This window comes from Aspergillus homomorphus (genome assembly GCF_003184865.1).
Source record: "Aspergillus homomorphus CBS 101889 unplaced genomic scaffold BO97scaffold_16, whole genome shotgun sequence".
NCBI lineage: Eukaryota > Fungi > Ascomycota > Eurotiomycetes > Eurotiales > Aspergillaceae > Aspergillus > Aspergillus homomorphus.
The window spans coordinates 266,653-284,061 of NW_020291902.1; the positions used below are offsets into that span (position 1 = coordinate 266,653).

The following is a 17,409-nucleotide window of genomic DNA, read 5'->3' on the forward strand; positions in this document are numbered from 1 at the left end:
TGCAATGCAGTTCCTTTCAATTCTATAGAATCTACTGGTATAAGTATAGGTACAGTATGGTGTGGATTGTACAGATGGAATAGAGTGTCGGATGACATCATACTGGTTGTGTAGTGTAATGGTTAGCACACGGGATTTTGATTCCCGTAATCCCGGTTCGATCCCGGGCATGACCTTTTTGTTTACGTTTATCTTGTGTTTTTAGCTGATTTGGGGGGGTTGGGGTGGTCTCTGGGTGGGTGTTAGGGTGGTTCTTCTTTCTGTTTGGTGGGAGGGTGGGACTGCTGATGGGATGTTGGGATGGATGGATCGAATGGAAAGGGGAACGTGTTCGTGGTAGCCATGCTTCGGTGGTACCAGGACAGGTTCGATAGAAGAGTTTAGTAGGTCGGTTGATGTTGCTTTAAGGTCGTTGGTGTTTAGAGACTGTGTGCGGAGGGAGGACTCCCCGATGTATAGCACCCTACCACTGATAGTTATATGCTGCGGTAGCAACTCCTTCATATAAGCAATAAAAGGCCAGAGGTCAAGCTGCCACACATGTCTGCATCTTGCTGTAGCATATCAACCAAATAATCAGTAAAGGGAAAGAGGACAGCACACAAATCAATCGCAGATGTCTGTCGCCAGCTCTGCGTCTTGTATTCCCTCGGCACTGCGCAAGCAGCGCAATCTAACAACTTCTCCTTTCTCACAGATAGGTGATAGCCATACACGGCATCAGGATGACACAAAAAGACAAACCAGTAATCAACGTACACTTTTCCAATTCCGAAAACACAAGTCACCGGTGCAAGACGCACCGACAAAAAAACATTGGGCTATAAATCACATATATCTATCGTGGGAGCACGTGGACAGCGTATGATGGACATGGGCGTGGAGAGGTGGATGAGATTTGACATTAAACAAGGCTTGTAGACGGAAGGGGGTATGTGCAGCAAAATAAAAAATAATAAGTCATGCGGATAGGCAAATCATAGCTCGCCAGAGGGGGAATTCCACAGTCGCTTGCATTTGAAGTTTGTTGCTTCGCTTCGTCTCAATATGGATGTTGATTATAAGATCACGCAAGGGCCCTTGCGCCGCTTCTTATCCTTCTTCTTGTCGCCCCGGTTGGGGTTCTCGCGTTTGCGGGAGGATTCGTCATTCTTCGAGTTGCCTTGCAGGTCCTTTCGGATGATCTGTCGGCAGAGGTCAATAAAGACCTCGTTGACGTTGGCTCGTCGACGAGCCGAGGTTTCGTAATACGGGGCGTTGCCCCAGCTCTGGGAGAGAGCGAAAGCGCGGGCGCGCGGCACCGCGCGGTCTTCCTCAAGATCGGACTTGTTGCCTACAATCACAATGGGCACTTTTTCGTCCTCCTTGATGCGGATGATCTGTTCTCGTAACTCGGATAGTTCGTTCAAGGACGACATGCTCGTGATGGAGAATACAAGCAGGAATCCCTGTCCTTGCTTCATATATAGCTCTCTGCGGAGTTCGGTGTCAGTTGCGAGTTCGGACGAAAGACGCGCTGATGATCATTGCGATTGCTTGATTATGATAAAATCATGATGCTGGAGGGTGAACGCGTTGTTTACCTCATGGCCGCTATAGATTGATTAGATGAGGGAACGACCGGAGAATGGAGGTTGACCTACTGAACTGTTCTGTTCCTGCGGTGTCCAGTCTGCACAAGCCACTCAAGTCAGCAATCACAACCCACTATGTACTGCCCTAGCGTCGAGTGCTAGTGTTTGTGTTATTAGATGAGAAGCATACATTTCCAGAATACATTGTCGGCCCTAACAACTGTAAGCGACTGGTTTAGTGTCCGAACGAGAGGGGGTGACTTACGTCTACCTCGATCTGCTTGCGGTAGGAATCTTCGATTGTAGGGTCGTAGCTCTCAATCCACACATTCTGTACGAATTGAGCTGTCGGGCGTCAGCATGGATGAACTCAATAGAAACCCGGGGTTGTCGCCCAGACATACCAGTAAGACAGCTCTTGCCCACTCCTCCTATTGCGCCGAGGAGAACCGCCCGTCGTCAGTGGTGAACCTTTCCCGAGATCCCGGGGAGAATATGTGCCTACCAGCGCCGAGAACGACGATATGATACTCCCGTCTGTGGTCCAAAGCCGAGCGATTAGCGCCCTCCGCGAATCGATGTATCCGATAGCATGACGCGCAAGTCGGGAGACTTACTGTGGCCGCATTGAGACGGTGGTTGCTGATTCGCGATTATGGGGATGCTTGGGGCTGTGTATGAACAAGAGGAATGCGAGAGTGGTGCCGACAACGAATTGATGTCAATTGTATTGTCTGATCTGGGAGGGGTCCGAAGCTGCGGGTCGAAACGAAAAGGCGGCCGGCGGCGACTGTTGCGAATGGGCTGGTCGGTATTTGTTGATGTTTGTCTGTATCGATCCGCACCAATCAATCGTAGGAGGGATGGGGGGGGAGGGGTTGGTCGGAGGTCACTGGCAACCTTGAAGAATGACTCCCTTTCGGAGAGTTGGAGGCGCGGGGGGTGGATTCGGGAGGTGTGCTGGGAGAGCAAGGGCAACCACACGCGATCCGTTACATCGGTCTTAATGCCAATCAATTCCCAACCAATTCCGCGGGAGCTGACAGGCGGGAAGCGTCAGACAGGGAAAAAGAGAGGTCTGAAGCAAGGCAGGGAGGAGGGATGAACGTCCAGAAGAGGAGGTCGGTCGGGATAAAGGAGAACGATAGTCGTTGGGGGTGGGAGGGGCGAGGGGGTGGAAAGATGAGCGAGAGGAAGAGGTGGAGGAGAGGAGAGGAGAAAGAGAGGGGGGAGGGGGAATTCGGGTTTCTGACAATGCGGGAGACTAAAACTAACAACAAGCGTGTGTGAGTGAGTATCAGTCCGTAAGTGTAAGTGTGAGTTTGTGTGAAGTGAGGTGAGCAACAAGAAGAACAAGAGCCAGACTAGACAAGAATAAACCAGCCAGAATAGGCCGGCCAGCCAAGCCCCAAGTCCGCCCAAAGTGGGTGTGGGCTTTGCTTTGTGTGGGGAGAAGGGGAGAGGAAGAAGAAGCAGAAGAGAGAAAGACATTCAAGTGCGATAACAAGCCGATCAGATGAATGTGTCGGGAACCCACCTTTCTGTCCTTGTTCCTTCTGTGCCTTCTTTCCGAGGATATGTGCTTTTTTTTTGTCTTGCTTGTTCTTCTCTTCTCTTTCCCTATGTTATTTTTGTTTATGTGTCTTGTCGTGCACCGTTAGATTCTTGAACCCAAACTCCACGCCTGGGGAAAAGCAAGCAACCGAAGGTCGGCGGCAGCGGTGAGAATTCACTCGAGGGCTTGTTGTGGTCTAAAAAACCTTAAAAAGTCGACAGAGTCTCTCATTAGCATGGCTTGTCGGTATGCTAGTCTAGCAGTTCACTTCCTCTGGGTCCGGAATGCTGGATCCCCCAAACTCAAAACAGCATAATGCGATGCATGCATGGAAGAATCGGTCGAATCCCTCTGTGTAATTCCGAGTTGGATGCTCATCTAGTATGGCTTGGCCAAGAAATCATTGGATCAGAGGTGGTGAGCTGCCCCCAGGGCACTTTCGGAGGTATTGTGCATCCATCCGAGTTCTGGAGATCAACTTTGGGGACTATAGCTAGTGGTGAGGGAGATGAGGATGGGGAGGAGAAGAAGAAGAAGAAGGGGAAGAGAGGGAGAGCATCCAAAGAATCCATAAGCCATACAATCACCGTCATTTACTTACCTGGGTTGAATTCTTAGGAGAAGGAACAATGCACCAAGTATTGAGAAAGTCGTCAAAGAAGGAAAATCAATAGAAGGGGGTGATCGTTGGACCATATAACCTTCCGGACCTGATTGACAAGGGACAACGCAATTACACTATACTTAGTTACTACTGTAGGGATTCATGAATGAACAAAAGTCCAACCTCTTCATATCTTTCCCGATACGAAGCCAATCTATGCTGCCTCCTCATTTCAACGTCATCAACCATACACCCTTCACGATCAACAACAACAACAACAAACACAATGCATCCAATCTAACCTATACACCCCTGCGTTCTCTGGTGGTTAGTTCTCCTTCCGCTTACCTATCACCACCACCACCGACCCCCCAAAAGGAACCAGAAAGAAAGCAAGCGCAAGCCCAATAAACTCCCGGAAAGAAGAAGCCGGGCCACCTGTCAGGGACGGATCAAATCCGGATGAGGGTGCCCCTCCTGCATTGTACTTTCGTATCACTGGTCCGACTCCCATCCCCTCCTTTCGACTAACACATACAGAATCCCTAAGCGAGCCAGCCCAGGACTTTCGTCTCCGACTCCATAACTACTTAACTAAGGTACTAATTTCAGGGCCGACTGATCATGCAGAGACGTCATGCCATCGAGGTCAGTTCCCGGGATGTATCGAGGTCGGAGGTCGGAGGAGGAGGGAGGGGGATTCGATCTATCACACTTACGTAGTCTATCTACTCCGCTGTACAGTACCTTATACTTTGACATCAGTCTTATCAGACATCCCCAACAGCGCACGGCCTCGTCATCGAGCAAACAGACAATATCTGTAGACTGGCTGAACTCGAATTCTTCAGTCCAGAGCGATGATGGGGTGACATAATGCGCATTGCAGCCAGACAAGGTGCTGACAGCATGACACTGACGTGGGCATACTTGATGGGTCCCGGTTGTGTGCATCAAATGTACTGTACATCGCTGAAAAGGCTATACTAGACGGCTGATAAGCATTCATGTGCTGTACAAAGATGACTCGCCAAGTGACATGCATCGCCGCATTCAATTCTAGACACAAAACCTTCATTCTGCCGGCCGAATCTTTCTAAGCGAAGCGATCCTATGATCTTCCTGCAGAATACACTGCAATCCATCATGACTGTTTAGGAAAGTACTATGCATCTATATGTCCCTCTGCGCCAAAACAGCCAATTGGATCCAAGCCGCTGATGGGCGATATGTGCTAGCGTTCCCTCCCCTCCGAAGACTTCCTCGCTCGATGGGCGCCCTAAGGTCGGTAGGATGTCCCTTCGACCCTGTCGGGTCTTTGCTTCTATCATGTACAGGCAACCTCTCCTCAACTGCATCCCTGCTTATCGAGCCGAAGCTGCAGACAGGTCCGTCAGACCGCAAACCCAATCGGATTCTGCCATCTCTTTGACACCATTGACTTGATCCGACCCCTTCACCTTGCGGTCATGCTGCTCCAGGGCGTCGAACACATGACTGAAAACCCGCTGGTTCACATCATGCGCCCACAGGAAGTCCAGATGCTCGTACTCGGGGATTTCCTTGGCCACGGTCCCGCTGGGTAGCTCCGATAGCATGATATTGATGTCGACCAGACTGTCGCTCCCACCGTACAACAGCACGATGGGCGTCTTGATGTTTCTGGTCGGGTACTTGACCGGCTTGTAGAAGCGCTCGCTGGCAACGATGCTGAGCGGCGCGTGAATCTCATCGTCGTAGAACTGAAAGTTTCGGTGGCGGATGATTTGGAACCAGTGCACCACCGACTTGGTGCTAGTGAACGAGAACAGGTGCAGGTATCCGGCCAGCTTTTGCCAGCGACTGATGCTCTTGCATCTCCAGTTGAAGAGACCCCGAAGCGACGTGTCAATAATCCAGACGAAGATAGGGGGGTAGAGTATGGTTTGCCACATGGTGGTTGAGCTGAGGATGCTGCGTCGGCCGAACAGGAGGAACAGGAAGTTAGGCGAGGCCTTCATCAGCGAGTCCACAACATGGTTCGGGAGACCCGTCGGGGCCATCGCGGGCGCGAGAGCCACAAAGACGTCGATCTTCTGGTTCAACAGCGGATGAATGGAGAGGGTCGCGAAAGCCTGGGCCGAGCCTTGAGAGAAGCCAATGTATGACAGGGAGGGCTGCTCCGTCACTTCGAGGATGTACCGAATGCTGTCGGGGATGTCATGGAAGGAGAACTGATCGATCGAGAAATCCCAGAACTCGTTGGACAACGGCGAATGCTTGACGGACTTCTTCGAATACTTGTTACCGCGATTATTTCCAAGCCACACGTCGTAGCCGCGCTCTACCAGTTGAAAAGGCAGACATCGCTGTTCCTCGGACAAGCAGACCCAGACCTCACTGCACATCATCAACCCATGGTGAAGGTACACGACCTTCTTTTTGATACTCCCCTCCCCCTGGTTGACCCGTTTTCCTTCCTCGCCCTTGCGACAGGAGAGACGGTGCAGGCCGAGCAAGTAGCCGTCTCCCGTCTGAACGATGTGCTCCTCCGCTTGGTATCCAAACAAAGAGCAAATGTCTGTGAAGTCGGACGCCTGCGCCACAGCTACAGCGATCTTTTCTTCATTATCCCGCCTGTCTAAGTCATCCCCAGGAGGAATAAGGAGATTGAAGATAGTCTTGGAGCGATCGTAACAGAAGCGAATGACAGGTTCGGCTGCTTCGAGTTAGTGTTCTGGGCCCTGGCAGAAGTAATTTGATGCTGGATTACTTACGCAGACAGAAAGTGATGATGTGTATCACCCACTCCAGCAACACCAAGATCAGCGACCCAAAGAGAGCCAGATACTCAAACCAAAACAACCTCCCAATAACCGGGACGCGCGCCATAATGCAACCAGAGTTCACCGCACTCTAGAAACTGAACAGTCGATCGAAAAAAGAGACAGCGAGTAGTTCAGTGGTCACCGTAGCTCATAGTGCGCAGTGTAAGCGTCGCATCATTGGGAAAGCCAGCAATGAAGTAAGATCGCCTCCTAGAAAAGGAGTCAAATTGCAGGGCCCGTTCATCCCCAGACGTCATGCGGAGGCGCCGCTTCTTCATGTGATGATTACCTAATCCGGGGAGCAGGCGTCGATTTTGCCGGCCGGAAATGATCATCAGATGCCGCAGCACTGCCAGGTGCCTCTAGAGAACATCTGGTTCGAGCAGTCGAGCAAGCACCCTTCACCATGCCGGCTTCCTGTCAAGATATCAGTGAGTGGCTCCATTGCTTTTCTCTCTTCACTACCAGTGATAGCTCGCGCAATTCGTCTCGCGATCCCCCGAAATACCCACCGTCCGGCAAAACAACGGCCCTCTCTTCTTGCTCTAACAGATACACCCACTGAACTCTAGGGAACGCATTGGCCCAATGCCTCCAAGAATCCGATTGCATCATGGTTCAACGGCACAGCCCGCGCGAGTGTCTCAGTGACCCGCACGTCGACCAGCTGCCTATGCGATGCCAGCAGTTGAAGAAGGGCTTCAGCGAGTGCAAGTGAGTTGGTCCCGACAACCCAAGACCCAAAACCCGTCCATCCCTCCCTTATGCGCAGCCGGCTGACAAGGTCACATGGGATGAAACTAGACGCGGGTTGATCGACATGCGCAAGCGATTCCGCGGGAACCAGCCCATCTCGGTGTCGACGGAGCTCGAGGGCGGCAGCTCCGGCAAGTCCCAGCAACTCTACGCCGGAAAGCCTGCGTTCGAGACGGTCAAGGAGATCAGTGGAGATGAGGTCAAGATGGATCCCGAGAAGACGAGAGGTCTGTGAGTGAGAGACGGCGAGCGGTGGTGGAAAGAGCCGGGGCCAGGGGGGTACAAAGTTGTTGTCGTTGTAACAACCCTCTCCCCTCTCTCCCTTATCTTGGCATTTGTAACGTGGATTTCTTCGTTATACTACTCTCCCTCGGGATCGATTGCTCTACTCTATTTGTGTTTTGTTATATATACTGGCATGGCTTGGAGTTGATTGGAAGCTTTGGGATTGTTATCCCCTCTCATGTGATTACTATAGGATTATACTGGAATTGTATTGTACATACCTCCACAGAAGCTCCTCCGATTACTTTCTACAACACTATCTTCAAGGCAGAAATGGCATAGGGAATAAATGCGAAACAGCATGGAAGTTGTGACAGACATAATGTACGGAAACTGTCATTGACGTGAACATCTAGATAAAATACATCACTGGTTCTTCTTGACCTTGGCCGAGGCTGGCTCTGAGTACAGCCACACGATCACAAAGGCCATGAATCCACCGATGACAGACCACAATCCAGCGATCCAGACCCACCCACCGCTAATCTTCCAGCTGCGGGGGAACTCGTCATGGGCGAAATGGCGCACCGTCACCTCGTGCTTCTCCTCGATCGCGGTAAGGAAGGGACGCTTGTAGTTGACACGGAACGAGAAAATACCGTGCTGATCGGGGACGGTGAACTGGGTGCGGAAGACGGTGCTGTTCTCGGTGTGGTAGGCAGGCTCCAGCTTCAGGCGGTGGAAGGGGGAGAGCATGGTGAATTCGAGCTGGAGGGCGTCGTCGGCGGGCAGTTCGAAGGGCACCCACTTGTCGTTGCTGTACTCGGAGATTTCAATGCTGAAGACCTGTGGCTCTCGTTTAGTGCACGCTTGTTTGACATGAGATCAAAGAGACCTACCGTCTCGTTCTTAACCCGGTAGATGGTGGGGTTCAGGTCTTCAGCGGTAATCTCGTCCTGAGCGAGATGGTGCTCGATCTTTCCGACCTTCAGGACTCCATACTCTTTGAAGGTCCAGGCAGTCAGCTGCTTGGCGAAGTCCTGGTTGACCGTGTTGGTTTCCTTTCCGCTGCCGGGGGCTTTGACGGTGGCAGAGAACCACTTGTCCTGGAGACTCTCGACGGAGCCGAGCAGGGTGAAGCGGGAGGAGCTGCGGGTCTGCAGAGTCGAGACCAGGGCGAGCTGGGAGCCGGTGGCCGAGATGTCCTCAACCGCGGTCGTTTCCTCCTTGGGGTTGTAGCTATAGGCGGTCACCGGAGCCCGCAGAACAGGCGCAATCAGGATGTTGTCGCCGAGAGTGTGGGGAGCAACACTAGGGAACGCCAGAACGCCTTCGCCGTCAAAGTAGGCTTTGGTGTCGGGTCTCAGCTGGCCGGGGCGCTGCAGAAGCAGAACATCGTGCTTCTCAGAGGCGGACAGGGTATCATAGTTGAAGTGGTCGACAATAACAGAGGAGCGATCGGTCGACAGATGGAGATCAAGCTCCAGAAGTAGCGAGCTGATGGCGCTAGGCGTGGTGGACTTGCCGGAGAGAGTGAGGAGGACGTTGCCGTCCTTGTTCAGGAAGTCGACGATGTTCTTGGGGCTAAGAGAAGGTCCGAATCCTAGGGCAGGAAGTCAATTGCATGTCCAGTAGCAGCTACGTTATGATGGTCAAGACCAGTGTGTCCAACTAACCCTTGGACTTCGGAGGAAGAAGGAGAAGGTGGTCGTAAGCTCTCTCGCCGAGATCGAAGAGCGAGAGCTTGTCACTCTTGGGAGATTCGAACGCAATGTCATATCCACGAGCTTGGAGGAAGTACTATCAGCATCAATTGCAAGAAATAAACAGCAGCAGCGACTGCATACCCTTCAGATCACTCCAGAATGTGGAATAAAGACTCTTCTCAGACGCATCCTCCAAGACGACCAACAGGCGGTTCCCGGAACTACTGAGCGCATTCACGACGGCCAGACAGCCGAAGAGGAAGAAGGAAAGACACCACCGCATCATGCAATGGATCCGCACAGCGGCGCGGACGAACAAACAACAGGGAGATACAGTGGGGGAAGAGCCAGCTCCTGGCGAAAAATGGGGAGGGGGGAAAGTTGACGAGGAGAGTGATCTTGGATCCAATCTCGCCCATTCAATTAGACTGATACTGATTAAGTTGGAGCAACGAAACGGGCGACGTGTTTGGACCGAGTGCCAAGACTCCATCTCCATTGGGAACCGCCGCATCCACACTTCGGCTTGTCGTCACTTTCGATCCTCATCGTTCCCGTTCCCCTCCTTGCCATACCTTCGATCACCAAACCCTTTCGCCAGACACCTGGAACCTCTGACAGCCGGTCACCCAGCTCAATTGACCTCTCTCGCGCACCTGGGTCAATTCAACGAACCGTCCCCCGTCAAAAAACAAACCCCGTCCGTCCGCGCAAAGGCGAGAAAAAAACCCTTCCCTCCATCGCAACAATGTCCGCCCCTCAATTCTGGTCGACTCCCTTCCGCTACATGCGCTGGGCCTCGCACGAGAAGCCCGCCATCTTCTACTCCCTCATCGTCGGCGCCATGGGGCCCGTCGCATTGGTGACTCTGCCCCCGATCAGACGCTACTTTGGTTCCTACGACCCCGAGCCCGTTCGGTTCACATATCCCAGTAAGGCAGCTCCTGGATTTCGTTGAGCCTTCAAAAACAAACTCAACGCCCTCTATCGTTCTTGAGCTAACGCATTTCGCCCACCCAACAGTTCCCGAAGGCCCCCGAAAAATCCCCGAAGGCTTCGATGACGAGTAGATCGATCTATATCCACTTTTAAGATACAACAGCAATGCAATACCGTTTGACTTTTTTTTCTGTGTCTTTCTCTGATCTACGAGGTTTCTGCTTTGGTTTTGTCGTTATTAGCTTGTTTTGATCGCAGGTAAAGCTTTTCGGGAGGGAGTGAGGGACCGTCCAGTTGCCGCTGGTAGGATCAGCAGCGGTACCGCGCCGTTCGAGAGTCGCAGGAGGAGGCATTCGGCAAGTTGGATGGTTGGTTAATTGATCAAGAAGGGGGCGTTCGCAGAGTCATTGATCTCGGAGCCGCTCAACTCGATATCAGCATCCATCATGCCACCCTTTGCTCCGTATCACGGACACCGCTCCAATGGCATGCCGGATGGGTTCCTAGGGTCTGAGTGTTATACAATGAATGTATGTACTGTACATGGAAGTATGTCTACTGAGCAGGGAGGTCGAAAATGGGCTCGTTAAAGTAACGCGTGCTTTGTTATTTCCTGTTTGTAGGGTAAGATTGCCAAGTAAGGCATGAACTTCTCCGACTCCGCAACCGTCGTGTGTGTCGAAGGATTCTCCGAGCCTGTCTCCTTTCGGTTCTGGTCCAGATAGACGTGGTCCTGATGTGGTGACTGGCTCGAGGAGATTCCGGGATTGGCTGCTCGGTAGGTATGGTGTCAGTGAGGTGACCGAAATTGAAGGAGTTATTACACATTAGGGCAGAATGGGCTCAAAAAGAAACGGGGCGGTAGTCAGAAGACCAATTTCAAGCTTGTTCCAACGCAGAAGTTGAACTAGACGAAAGACTGCGAAAGACATTATCAAGCTGGGGAAATGCGAACAAAAAAAAGCTATCAACCATTGCCATGCAATCAAGTGACCGATATCCAGGTTAAAGGCATGGGAGCAGTGCGAACGAAAACGGGAGGACTTGCGCAGGCGATTGGGTAAAGCTAGCATCCGAATTGTGTGAGGAAGATAGCTCTCGTAGAGGCAATGTTGATGAAGTACTCAGAAGAGACGCGAGAGGGGCTGTACTCTACAACTTGCATAAATCTCGAGGCGAAGCCAGCCAACAGAATCAGTGCTCCCAAGGAATATCCTCGTCCCGCAATATCCGTGCAGACCAGATATTCTTGACTACCGCGCTGAGCATAACTAACCAACAGCGGCGCTACCTCCCACTTCGCAACCTCCTTGACGATGCGCAAGCATTCAATGACGATCTCCGCGTCCTCCCAGTCGCAGTCCGTATCATCGATATACGGAAGCCAGCTATCGTCATGTTCATGAATACAGTAGTAGAAAGCACACCCGCCATCCTTACCACGAAAGTTATTGCCGGCTGCGATGACCTCGTACACCCAGGTCTTGAAGCGTGCAATCGCAACCCACATGTGCAACTGCGTGCCCATCCGAGTTGAAAGCTCCTCGCCCACTTCTTCGAACGGCAGGCCAAACGGAGTGAGGTTAATAAGGTCGTTCTCAGTCTCCTCTTCCGCGACTGCGGCTCCATCCGCATCTTCCCACGACATCCTGGGTGCATCGGGCTTCAAGTACGGCCTCTGCCGGACGAAGATCTTGAGCATGTTGCGCCAGACTTTGCGGCACCGTGCGGATCAGACCGTGAGGATGCTGCACTCGGCAGCCGGGCGCGCTCTTCCGTTTATAGCCTGGAATCCCCCTTAAATCAGAATCGATGATTCCAGTAGTAATGTCACGACGGATCGAGGCTAGACAGCTTACCCTGAGTTCAAGCTTGCCATAATTGCGATCGGCGGCAGCTACCACAGCGAAATCCATTGGGAAGGGATCGAGCCCAATCCACGGCGGAGCTTTCAATCGCGCTTGAGCCATCTCCCTGGTGAAAGTGCCGGATTCCGGAATCAAATATGTATTAGCAGAACCTATACCCATCGGGTAGCACGGAGAGCTTGACATTCCCGTCTGGAGTACAGTCCACTGGGTCATTTTCCACAGGGATGTACCGAGGCACATAGCCTTCGGCGAAGTACTCCTCGCGACAAGGCAGAAAGACTGTAGACGTGCACATGAGAGCTATGGTGATTCTGCGAGAAGCGCCGCACTGGGTGATACTGTTTAGTTCGCAATATGTGAGGCCAAGGATGGAGGCAGCTTCGTTCAGAACACGAATGTGTGAAGGCACAAGAACAGCTGATGAACGACATCATAGAACCGTCGCTTAGTCGTCGAAGAGATGGGCGACGGTGAATATAATTATGCACCGTCAAACAACACAAGTGAGTGAGGCCTCGACCCTTTTCGGCGGTTAGGCAGATGCCCTGACCTGAGCCCAGCCACAAAGCATGTATACGGCCGTCACAATGCAGGCTCGGAAGGAATCAAGGACACGGTATAATCACAAATGAGTCCATGTGCAGACTGCATATAGTACAGTGATAGAAGCAGTGTTTAGCGGGCAGGCTTGGGAGGAATAACGGCAAACGAGAGATGATCCAAGGTAATGTAGTTTTACAGGGTCAATAGACTGTAAATTGATTATCAGACAAATGGGAGCCACCTTGGATAGAACCAGAGAACAACCATTCAGAAAACAGAGGTTAACGCCGTGTATGCTCATATCTACATATAGCTCGTGGACAGCATCACCGGATATCATGACCGCGCTGACATAGTAGAGAATCAGCCGGTGCTCCCCGCCGGACTCAAGACATCGTAAGAAATACTCCCAACAAGTCCTTGAAAGCAACAGAGACAGGGTGCCACAGCCGATACACCAGAAAATAACCAGGAGGCGCAAGAAAGAAGAATACCCAGCACGGAAAAGAGATGCAAGACAGCCAGCGCCGGCAACGCGGAGAAAAATCAGCCAGAAAGCCTCCTCATAACCAAACACCATAGAAATTGCGGCCAGTCTTCGGATCCCAATTACCAAGCATCCCCACATGTCGGTTGAGAGCAGATCAGCTGCAACACGAGCCAACGTCAGCGATGACGTCGAGTAAGACTCAAGAGTCGATGAAATAAATTTATGAATGGTATCCAGTTCGAACAGTATCCAGTACTCCAAGTGTCTGGTTCCGCAATTCGGATTCCCAAAGTCATGCACGCTTTTTTTTCCTGGTCTGATGTTCCAGTTGGGCTAAGAAATGCAAGAGGATTGCTCCTCAGAACTGCTCCAATACCGGAGCGTAAATCTGGAAATGCCCGCAGTTTCCAGGGTGATGAGGCCGTCATTATTACACAAAGAGAATTGTGGATTTCACCTAAGCTCACCAGCATGGGATAGGTTTGATGCTCTCACCGGGTTCGGCGAGGAGCTTGGCTCTCTCTTGTTGGCTGGGGCCTATTGCGGTCTGGATACGTCGACTCAGGAGTGTATCTGGGATCCATTCCAATCCTCGGATCCGCGGCAGTAGTGGGAGGGTATGCTATTCCGGAAGTTACCGGGGGATAGTCCTGTTCGGCCTCATATGTCGCTGGCCCAGGGTATCGTGGGGCATTGTTTCTCCCATTTTCATAGCCATAGCCCGTGCCGTATGTGTAGGATGGGTGCATGGCGTCAGAGACCGCGGGTTGGGTAGGAGCAGAGTATGGAATTTGCGGGGGAGGGTAAGGGGCCTGGCCAGTTCCAAAGGGTGAATGGTTTGCAGGGTACGATGACGGAGTGGGGTACGGGGGACTTTGAGTCGCCGCGTACGGAGGCTGCACATAAGGGTCCACAAATTGCTGAGGTGCCGGTGGTGGTGCCGTGTAGGCTGGTGGGGGTGATGGGCCTCCTTGTTGACGTCCTTCATGGATAGTCGTTGCTGGATAGGTGACGGGGGAGATGTTAGGCGCCTGGGAATAACTGTAATCGTGAATGTAGCTACCTCGGGGATTGCCTTGGTCCATTCGACGTGACACATCTGCCTCCCATCGAGCTGAGTCGGCTTTGAGATCCGCAATCATTTCCTGCACGGGCAAACATGGTCAGTGGGCTTGCACACCCGAGATGGCGACTGGTGCGAGGGGCTTGTGCAGAGACATACAGAGGTAAGATTGCGATAAGCTCGGATGAAGTAACCTTGACGGCCCTGTTCATGTGTCAGTTGGGGCATTTCCAATAATCTTTTCCGCCAACACGTTCACTTCATCTCATGGTCAACAATACAAGAAGAGTTTTGGGGCACAGACATTGTGGTTTCCAGGTCTTACGAGCGCATCATTCCCCAGGTAACGGCAAATATCTGCTTGGATGACTTCCCGGCTGATACCATCACCGGGGATGAAATATTCGTTCTGACGCTCCGGGCGTCCTTCAAATCCATGACGGCCAGTCATTTTGTCCAAGGGGGAAAAGGTCTCCAGGTATTAGATTATAGTCAACGGTCCAAGTGGCCAAAAAGAGATCCGGGAAAGGTAGGTAGATATAGCCGACGGGTCCAGAGGACGGTAGATGGTCTCTTGGGTTGTTTGGGAACAAGAAATGGAAGGAATTGCAGTTTAATAAGACTGTGTCCAGGAGATCCAAGGCTGACAACTAAGGCTAATCCGAATTTCGGTTGACACAAGCACACATGCAGAACACGAAGGCGAAGCAGGGTCCCAACACTGGTATATCTGGCTTTATCTCTGGCGAGAAAAAAAGAAACAAATCCGGCACGGGCGCTCGAAGAATCCAAGGAAGTTGCGAAAGATGAAAGATGATTTGAGAAGCCTCAGGTCACTTTGTGCATTAAAAGCGAACCAGAAACGGAAGAGACAGTCAAATTATGGGCAAGTCCGAGCAACGAGGCAGAGGTACGGTTCAAGGCGAAGTCGACACAGATGATGACGGTCCAAGGCTGTTCAAGTCACCAGCAGTAGGATGAGAAAAAAGGCCGGAGGAATCTCTCTCTTTTTGTAAATCCTGTGGGAAGAAGTGGCCCTCTTCTTGTTTCTTTGATGATGTCTTTCAAGACGCACCCTTAGACAGACTCTTATTACCTTTGAGCTGACGGGTAATGCCAGGAAAGGATAATGGAGAGGATAGTGGTGGTGGTGGTGGTGGAGGGGAGGGAGGGGTAGAGGAGGTTAGGGGAAGGGAAAATGGAAGAAAGACGAGAAAAGAAGAGAGGAGAGGAAAAGCAAAAGGAGGAGAGAAGGGAAAAGTGAGACAGATGGGGGGAAGATAAGAGAGAAACCTTTCCAGTTGGGAGGCGAAAAAGGGAGAAAAGAGAGAGGAGAGGAAGAGAGGAGGGGAGACTGGATTTGCAGAGGCTAACTAAGACGGGAGAGAGGGAGAAGGAGAAGGAGAGGAGGAGGGAGCGGGAGGGGGGCCAGAGGGCGCAAAGCAGTGGGAGCAAAAGAAAGAGTGGATTGGGTTGTTGGGCCGGCTTGTTAGGCTGCCTGGGCTTTGTCTGGTGCCACGACTGACTCCACTCTCGCCGGTCAAAAATGATCAACGGGATTAGACGATTAGACGATTAGAACCGACCCTCTTCTCTCTCTTCTCTTCTTTTTTGCCCAGTGACTTTTTGCACCCTCCTCTTTCCCCCCCCTCCCTCGCTCCAATAACCCAGTAGTAACCCACAATGACCAAGAGATGACTCTGCCCCAAGGAAAACCTGCATTATTCAATAGACTAATAGGGCGTCAGCGCCTCTTCTCCCGGGCAGTGGTTGGATATTGGGTGCAGACGATTGTCCTGTCCCTACCCGTGCGGCTTGCTCTTGAAGGATTATTATTCGATGACTATGACGATCCTCGTCTGAACTGGAACCACTCTTGGAAGGGCCAACTGACCTGATCAGAGGCTGGGATGATTGTGATCTCTTCTTGCTCCTTCTCTGCCGTGGCTTCGATCTACTTAACTTCTTACTTTCATGATGACTCCAAAAGCTAAAAGAGTGGTGGTAGTTCCATTTCCCATTCGACCCTCGAATAGGATAGTACATGTACATGTATACATCATCATCATCATCATGGATGGTACCTGATTGTCCCCTGGCCAGTGTGCCCTGAGCCATGGTTGAACCGCGGAGAAGTCCTCTGCTGGACCGCTGGTGGACCGCTGGATAACTCCCGAATTAGGTGACCCAAAAAAAAAAGCCCATGTAAGGTGGCGTTGTCAGACAAAGAGCATCAGACTGAGCAGGGAACCGAAGTGATGCTGATATGGATGTCCATCTGATCGTCGTTCCCTCTGGTAATGATCGATAATTTGGGCGAAATGGTTTTGAACGCCAATGAGCATTATGCTTCATCCGCAAATATGGAAGACCCGAGCTGATATTTGATGAGTCAGCATCAGAAAAGTCACAGAAGCGATGAGCTAAAGAGAGATGACAGTATCACAGAGCACACCCCTGGGACAGGAGACTCTGGGTGGCCAATATTTTGCCCAGTTGAAGCTATCTATTGCCAGCTGCAAGTGCTTGCAAGACGATCTTCGAGTATATTTGCATCATCCTGAATGCTGCTGGGTGTTGCACAGGGCAGGCGGCATCATTCATGGATTGCACTATTCAGGATCATCAAACCTAGTCGCCCTACCGTCCTAGGATCACGGCTGCTGGGTTGATACCCCATACCTACCCATTCGATATCTATGTGATGTTTATAATAAACATGAACTGAACAAAAATCGCCACGAGTATACTTGTCATGACAGCAAAAGTACGGGGCCATCCGTACCTAACCAGGGTTATACTCCGGACTGGCAGCGAGTCCATCCGGAACCAATGAGTGAAGAAGTATTGGGTACTCCAGATTCCAGAGTCTTCACGCTCTTAGGCGCTTTCTTCTTTCCATCTCCTCAGAAGAGGCGCGCCCTTTCTCCAGACCGGATTGGACACAGCCATCAGCCTGTCACTGGTCAGGGTTTGGGGATGGGAACGTAGGTTGGGCATGAATGCGTGAGTGGCGGCTTGGGCACTCATCCATCCTCCCGTTGGTGGCCTGGGGCACTACCACCCGTCCGCAACCAATCCCGGCGCTGGATTGGCCTCGGATTCCCCATTTGGCGCATTCCGTGGGCCACGGAATAACTTCGCTAAAGTGAACTAAACATCTGCTCGGGCCGCTCATCGGGGCTCAATTTGCCTGTGGAACTGCGACGGTGGGTTGCACTGCAGTACTCTTCTCCATTCGTAGCCAACAGCTCAAGAGAAAATGCACTTAACATT

The 17,409-nt window shown here is 51.7% G+C and overlaps 10 protein-coding genes and 1 non-coding gene across 11 annotated transcripts; 4 read left to right on the forward strand and 7 right to left on the reverse strand.

Annotated features, from left to right (window-relative positions):
- Nucleotides 1–104: 104 nt before the first annotated feature.
- BO97DRAFT_t137 lies at nucleotides 105–176 on the forward strand. Its single transcript has one exon. It is a non-coding gene; the product is annotated as a tRNA-Gln (tRNA).
- An 882-nt stretch (nucleotides 177–1,058) lies between these two features.
- On the reverse strand, nucleotides 1,059–2,202 carry BO97DRAFT_424330 (putative RAS small monomeric GTPase (Rsr1); the record flags this gene model as incomplete). Its single annotated transcript, XM_025696966.1, has 8 exons — nucleotides 1,059–1,473; nucleotides 1,584–1,593; nucleotides 1,644–1,672; nucleotides 1,765–1,787; nucleotides 1,840–1,919; nucleotides 1,979–2,005; nucleotides 2,080–2,111; nucleotides 2,192–2,202. 8 exons carry the CDS (start codon nucleotides 2,200–2,202, stop codon nucleotides 1,059–1,061), a joined length of 627 nt encoding a protein of 208 aa, XP_025551848.1.
- A 214-nt stretch (nucleotides 2,203–2,416) lies between these two features.
- BO97DRAFT_52415 (uncharacterized protein) lies at nucleotides 2,417–3,254 on the reverse strand. Its single transcript, XM_025700881.1, has one exon. The coding sequence runs from the start codon at nucleotides 3,063–3,065 to the stop codon at nucleotides 2,631–2,633; it is 435 nt and encodes a 144-aa protein (XP_025551849.1). The 5' UTR covers nucleotides 3,066–3,254; the 3' UTR covers nucleotides 2,417–2,630.
- Nucleotides 3,255–3,804: 550 nt separating this feature from the next.
- On the forward strand, nucleotides 3,805–4,236 carry BO97DRAFT_52548 (uncharacterized protein). Its single transcript, XM_025700882.1, has one exon. The coding sequence runs from the start codon at nucleotides 3,896–3,898 to the stop codon at nucleotides 4,142–4,144; it is 249 nt and encodes an 82-aa protein (XP_025551850.1). The 5' UTR covers nucleotides 3,805–3,895; the 3' UTR covers nucleotides 4,145–4,236.
- Nucleotides 4,237–4,712: 476 nt separating this feature from the next.
- Nucleotides 4,713–6,772, reverse strand: BO97DRAFT_368122 (sterol esterase). Its single transcript, XM_025692688.1, has 2 exons — nucleotides 6,490–6,772; nucleotides 4,713–6,431 (listed from the first exon to the last, which is right to left on the reverse strand). Exons 1-2 carry the CDS (start codon nucleotides 6,602–6,604, stop codon nucleotides 5,098–5,100), a joined length of 1,449 nt encoding a protein of 482 aa, XP_025551851.1. The 5' UTR covers nucleotides 6,605–6,772; the 3' UTR covers nucleotides 4,713–5,097.
- Nucleotides 6,773–6,889: 117 nt separating this feature from the next.
- BO97DRAFT_405278 (PET191 family protein) lies at nucleotides 6,890–7,817 on the forward strand. Its single transcript, XM_025695156.1, has 3 exons — nucleotides 6,890–6,971; nucleotides 7,113–7,254; nucleotides 7,345–7,817. The coding sequence occupies exons 2-3, from the start codon at nucleotides 7,154–7,156 to the stop codon at nucleotides 7,529–7,531; spliced, it is 288 nt and encodes a 95-aa protein (XP_025551852.1). The 5' UTR covers nucleotides 6,890–6,971; nucleotides 7,113–7,153; the 3' UTR covers nucleotides 7,532–7,817.
- Nucleotides 7,818–7,893: 76 nt separating this feature from the next.
- BO97DRAFT_470170 (dolichyl-diphosphooligosaccharide-protein glycotransferase) lies at nucleotides 7,894–9,644 on the reverse strand. The gene is made up of 4 exons (XM_025699921.1): nucleotides 9,369–9,644; nucleotides 9,198–9,308; nucleotides 8,421–9,124; nucleotides 7,894–8,367 (listed from the first exon to the last, which is right to left on the reverse strand). Exons 1-4 carry the CDS (start codon nucleotides 9,511–9,513, stop codon nucleotides 7,948–7,950), a joined length of 1,380 nt encoding a protein of 459 aa, XP_025551853.1. The 5' UTR covers nucleotides 9,514–9,644; the 3' UTR covers nucleotides 7,894–7,947.
- A 331-nt stretch (nucleotides 9,645–9,975) lies between these two features.
- BO97DRAFT_434248 (NADH:ubiquinone oxidoreductase subunit NDUFA3) lies at nucleotides 9,976–10,297 on the forward strand (the record flags this gene model as incomplete). Its single annotated transcript, XM_025697664.1, has 2 exons — nucleotides 9,976–10,159; nucleotides 10,251–10,297. The coding sequence occupies 2 exons, from the start codon at nucleotides 9,976–9,978 to the stop codon at nucleotides 10,295–10,297; spliced, it is 231 nt and encodes a 76-aa protein (XP_025551854.1).
- An 816-nt stretch (nucleotides 10,298–11,113) lies between these two features.
- Nucleotides 11,114–12,093, reverse strand: BO97DRAFT_52566 (uncharacterized protein). The gene is made up of 2 exons (XM_025700883.1): nucleotides 12,026–12,093; nucleotides 11,114–11,952 (listed from the first exon to the last, which is right to left on the reverse strand). Exon 2 carries the CDS (start codon nucleotides 11,866–11,868, stop codon nucleotides 11,233–11,235), a length of 636 nt encoding a protein of 211 aa, XP_025551855.1. The 5' UTR covers nucleotides 11,869–11,952; nucleotides 12,026–12,093; the 3' UTR covers nucleotides 11,114–11,232.
- Nucleotides 12,094–12,468: 375 nt separating this feature from the next.
- Nucleotides 12,469–13,385, reverse strand: BO97DRAFT_52652 (uncharacterized protein). The gene has a single exon (XM_025700884.1). It carries the CDS (start codon nucleotides 13,206–13,208, stop codon nucleotides 12,660–12,662), a length of 549 nt encoding a protein of 182 aa, XP_025551856.1. The 5' UTR covers nucleotides 13,209–13,385; the 3' UTR covers nucleotides 12,469–12,659.
- A 176-nt stretch (nucleotides 13,386–13,561) lies between these two features.
- On the reverse strand, nucleotides 13,562–14,584 carry BO97DRAFT_424336 (putative transcription factor RfeG; the record flags this gene model as incomplete). The annotated part of the gene is made up of 3 exons (XM_025696967.1): nucleotides 13,562–14,215; nucleotides 14,293–14,337; nucleotides 14,459–14,584. 3 exons carry the CDS (start codon nucleotides 14,582–14,584, stop codon nucleotides 13,562–13,564), a joined length of 825 nt encoding a protein of 274 aa, XP_025551857.1.
- Nucleotides 14,585–17,409: the final 2,825 nt, after the last annotated feature.

Excerpts from the sequence above, each read along its gene's own strand:
- BO97DRAFT_405278 (XM_025695156.1), top strand. The coding sequence starts at position 7,154 with ATGGTTCAACGGCACAGCCCGCGCGAGTGTCTCAGTGACCCGCACGTC. Across the intron at positions 7,255-7,344 it reads AAGGGCTTCAGCGAGTGCAA|ACGCGGGTTGATCGACATGC; the intron begins GTGAGTTGGTCC and ends GGATGAAACTAG.
- BO97DRAFT_52566 (XM_025700883.1), bottom strand. The coding sequence starts at position 11,868 with ATGCTCAAGATCTTCGTCCGGCAGAGGCCGTACTTGAAGCCCGATGCA.
- BO97DRAFT_52415 (XM_025700881.1), bottom strand. The coding sequence starts at position 3,065 with ATGTCTTTCTCTCTTCTGCTTCTTCTTCCTCTCCCCTTCTCCCCACAC.
- BO97DRAFT_368122 (XM_025692688.1), bottom strand. The coding sequence starts at position 6,604 with ATGGCGCGCGTCCCGGTTATTGGGAGGTTGTTTTGGTTTGAGTATCTG. Across the intron at positions 6,432-6,489 it reads CATCATCACTTTCTGTCTGC|CCGAACCTGTCATTCGCTTC; the intron begins GTAAGTAATCCA and ends AACTCGAAGCAG.
- BO97DRAFT_470170 (XM_025699921.1), bottom strand. The coding sequence starts at position 9,513 with ATGATGCGGTGGTGTCTTTCCTTCTTCCTCTTCGGCTGTCTGGCCGTC. Across the intron at positions 9,309-9,368 it reads ATTCTGGAGTGATCTGAAGG|CTCGTGGATATGACATTGCG; the intron begins GTATGCAGTCGC and ends ACTTCCTCCAAG. Across the intron at positions 9,125-9,197 it reads TCTTCCTCCGAAGTCCAAGG|GATTCGGACCTTCTCTTAGC; the intron begins GTTAGTTGGACA and ends TTCCTGCCCTAG.
- BO97DRAFT_52652 (XM_025700884.1), bottom strand. The coding sequence starts at position 13,208 with ATGTGGGGATGCTTGGTAATTGGGATCCGAAGACTGGCCGCAATTTCT.
- BO97DRAFT_52548 (XM_025700882.1), top strand. The coding sequence starts at position 3,896 with ATGAATGAACAAAAGTCCAACCTCTTCATATCTTTCCCGATACGAAGC.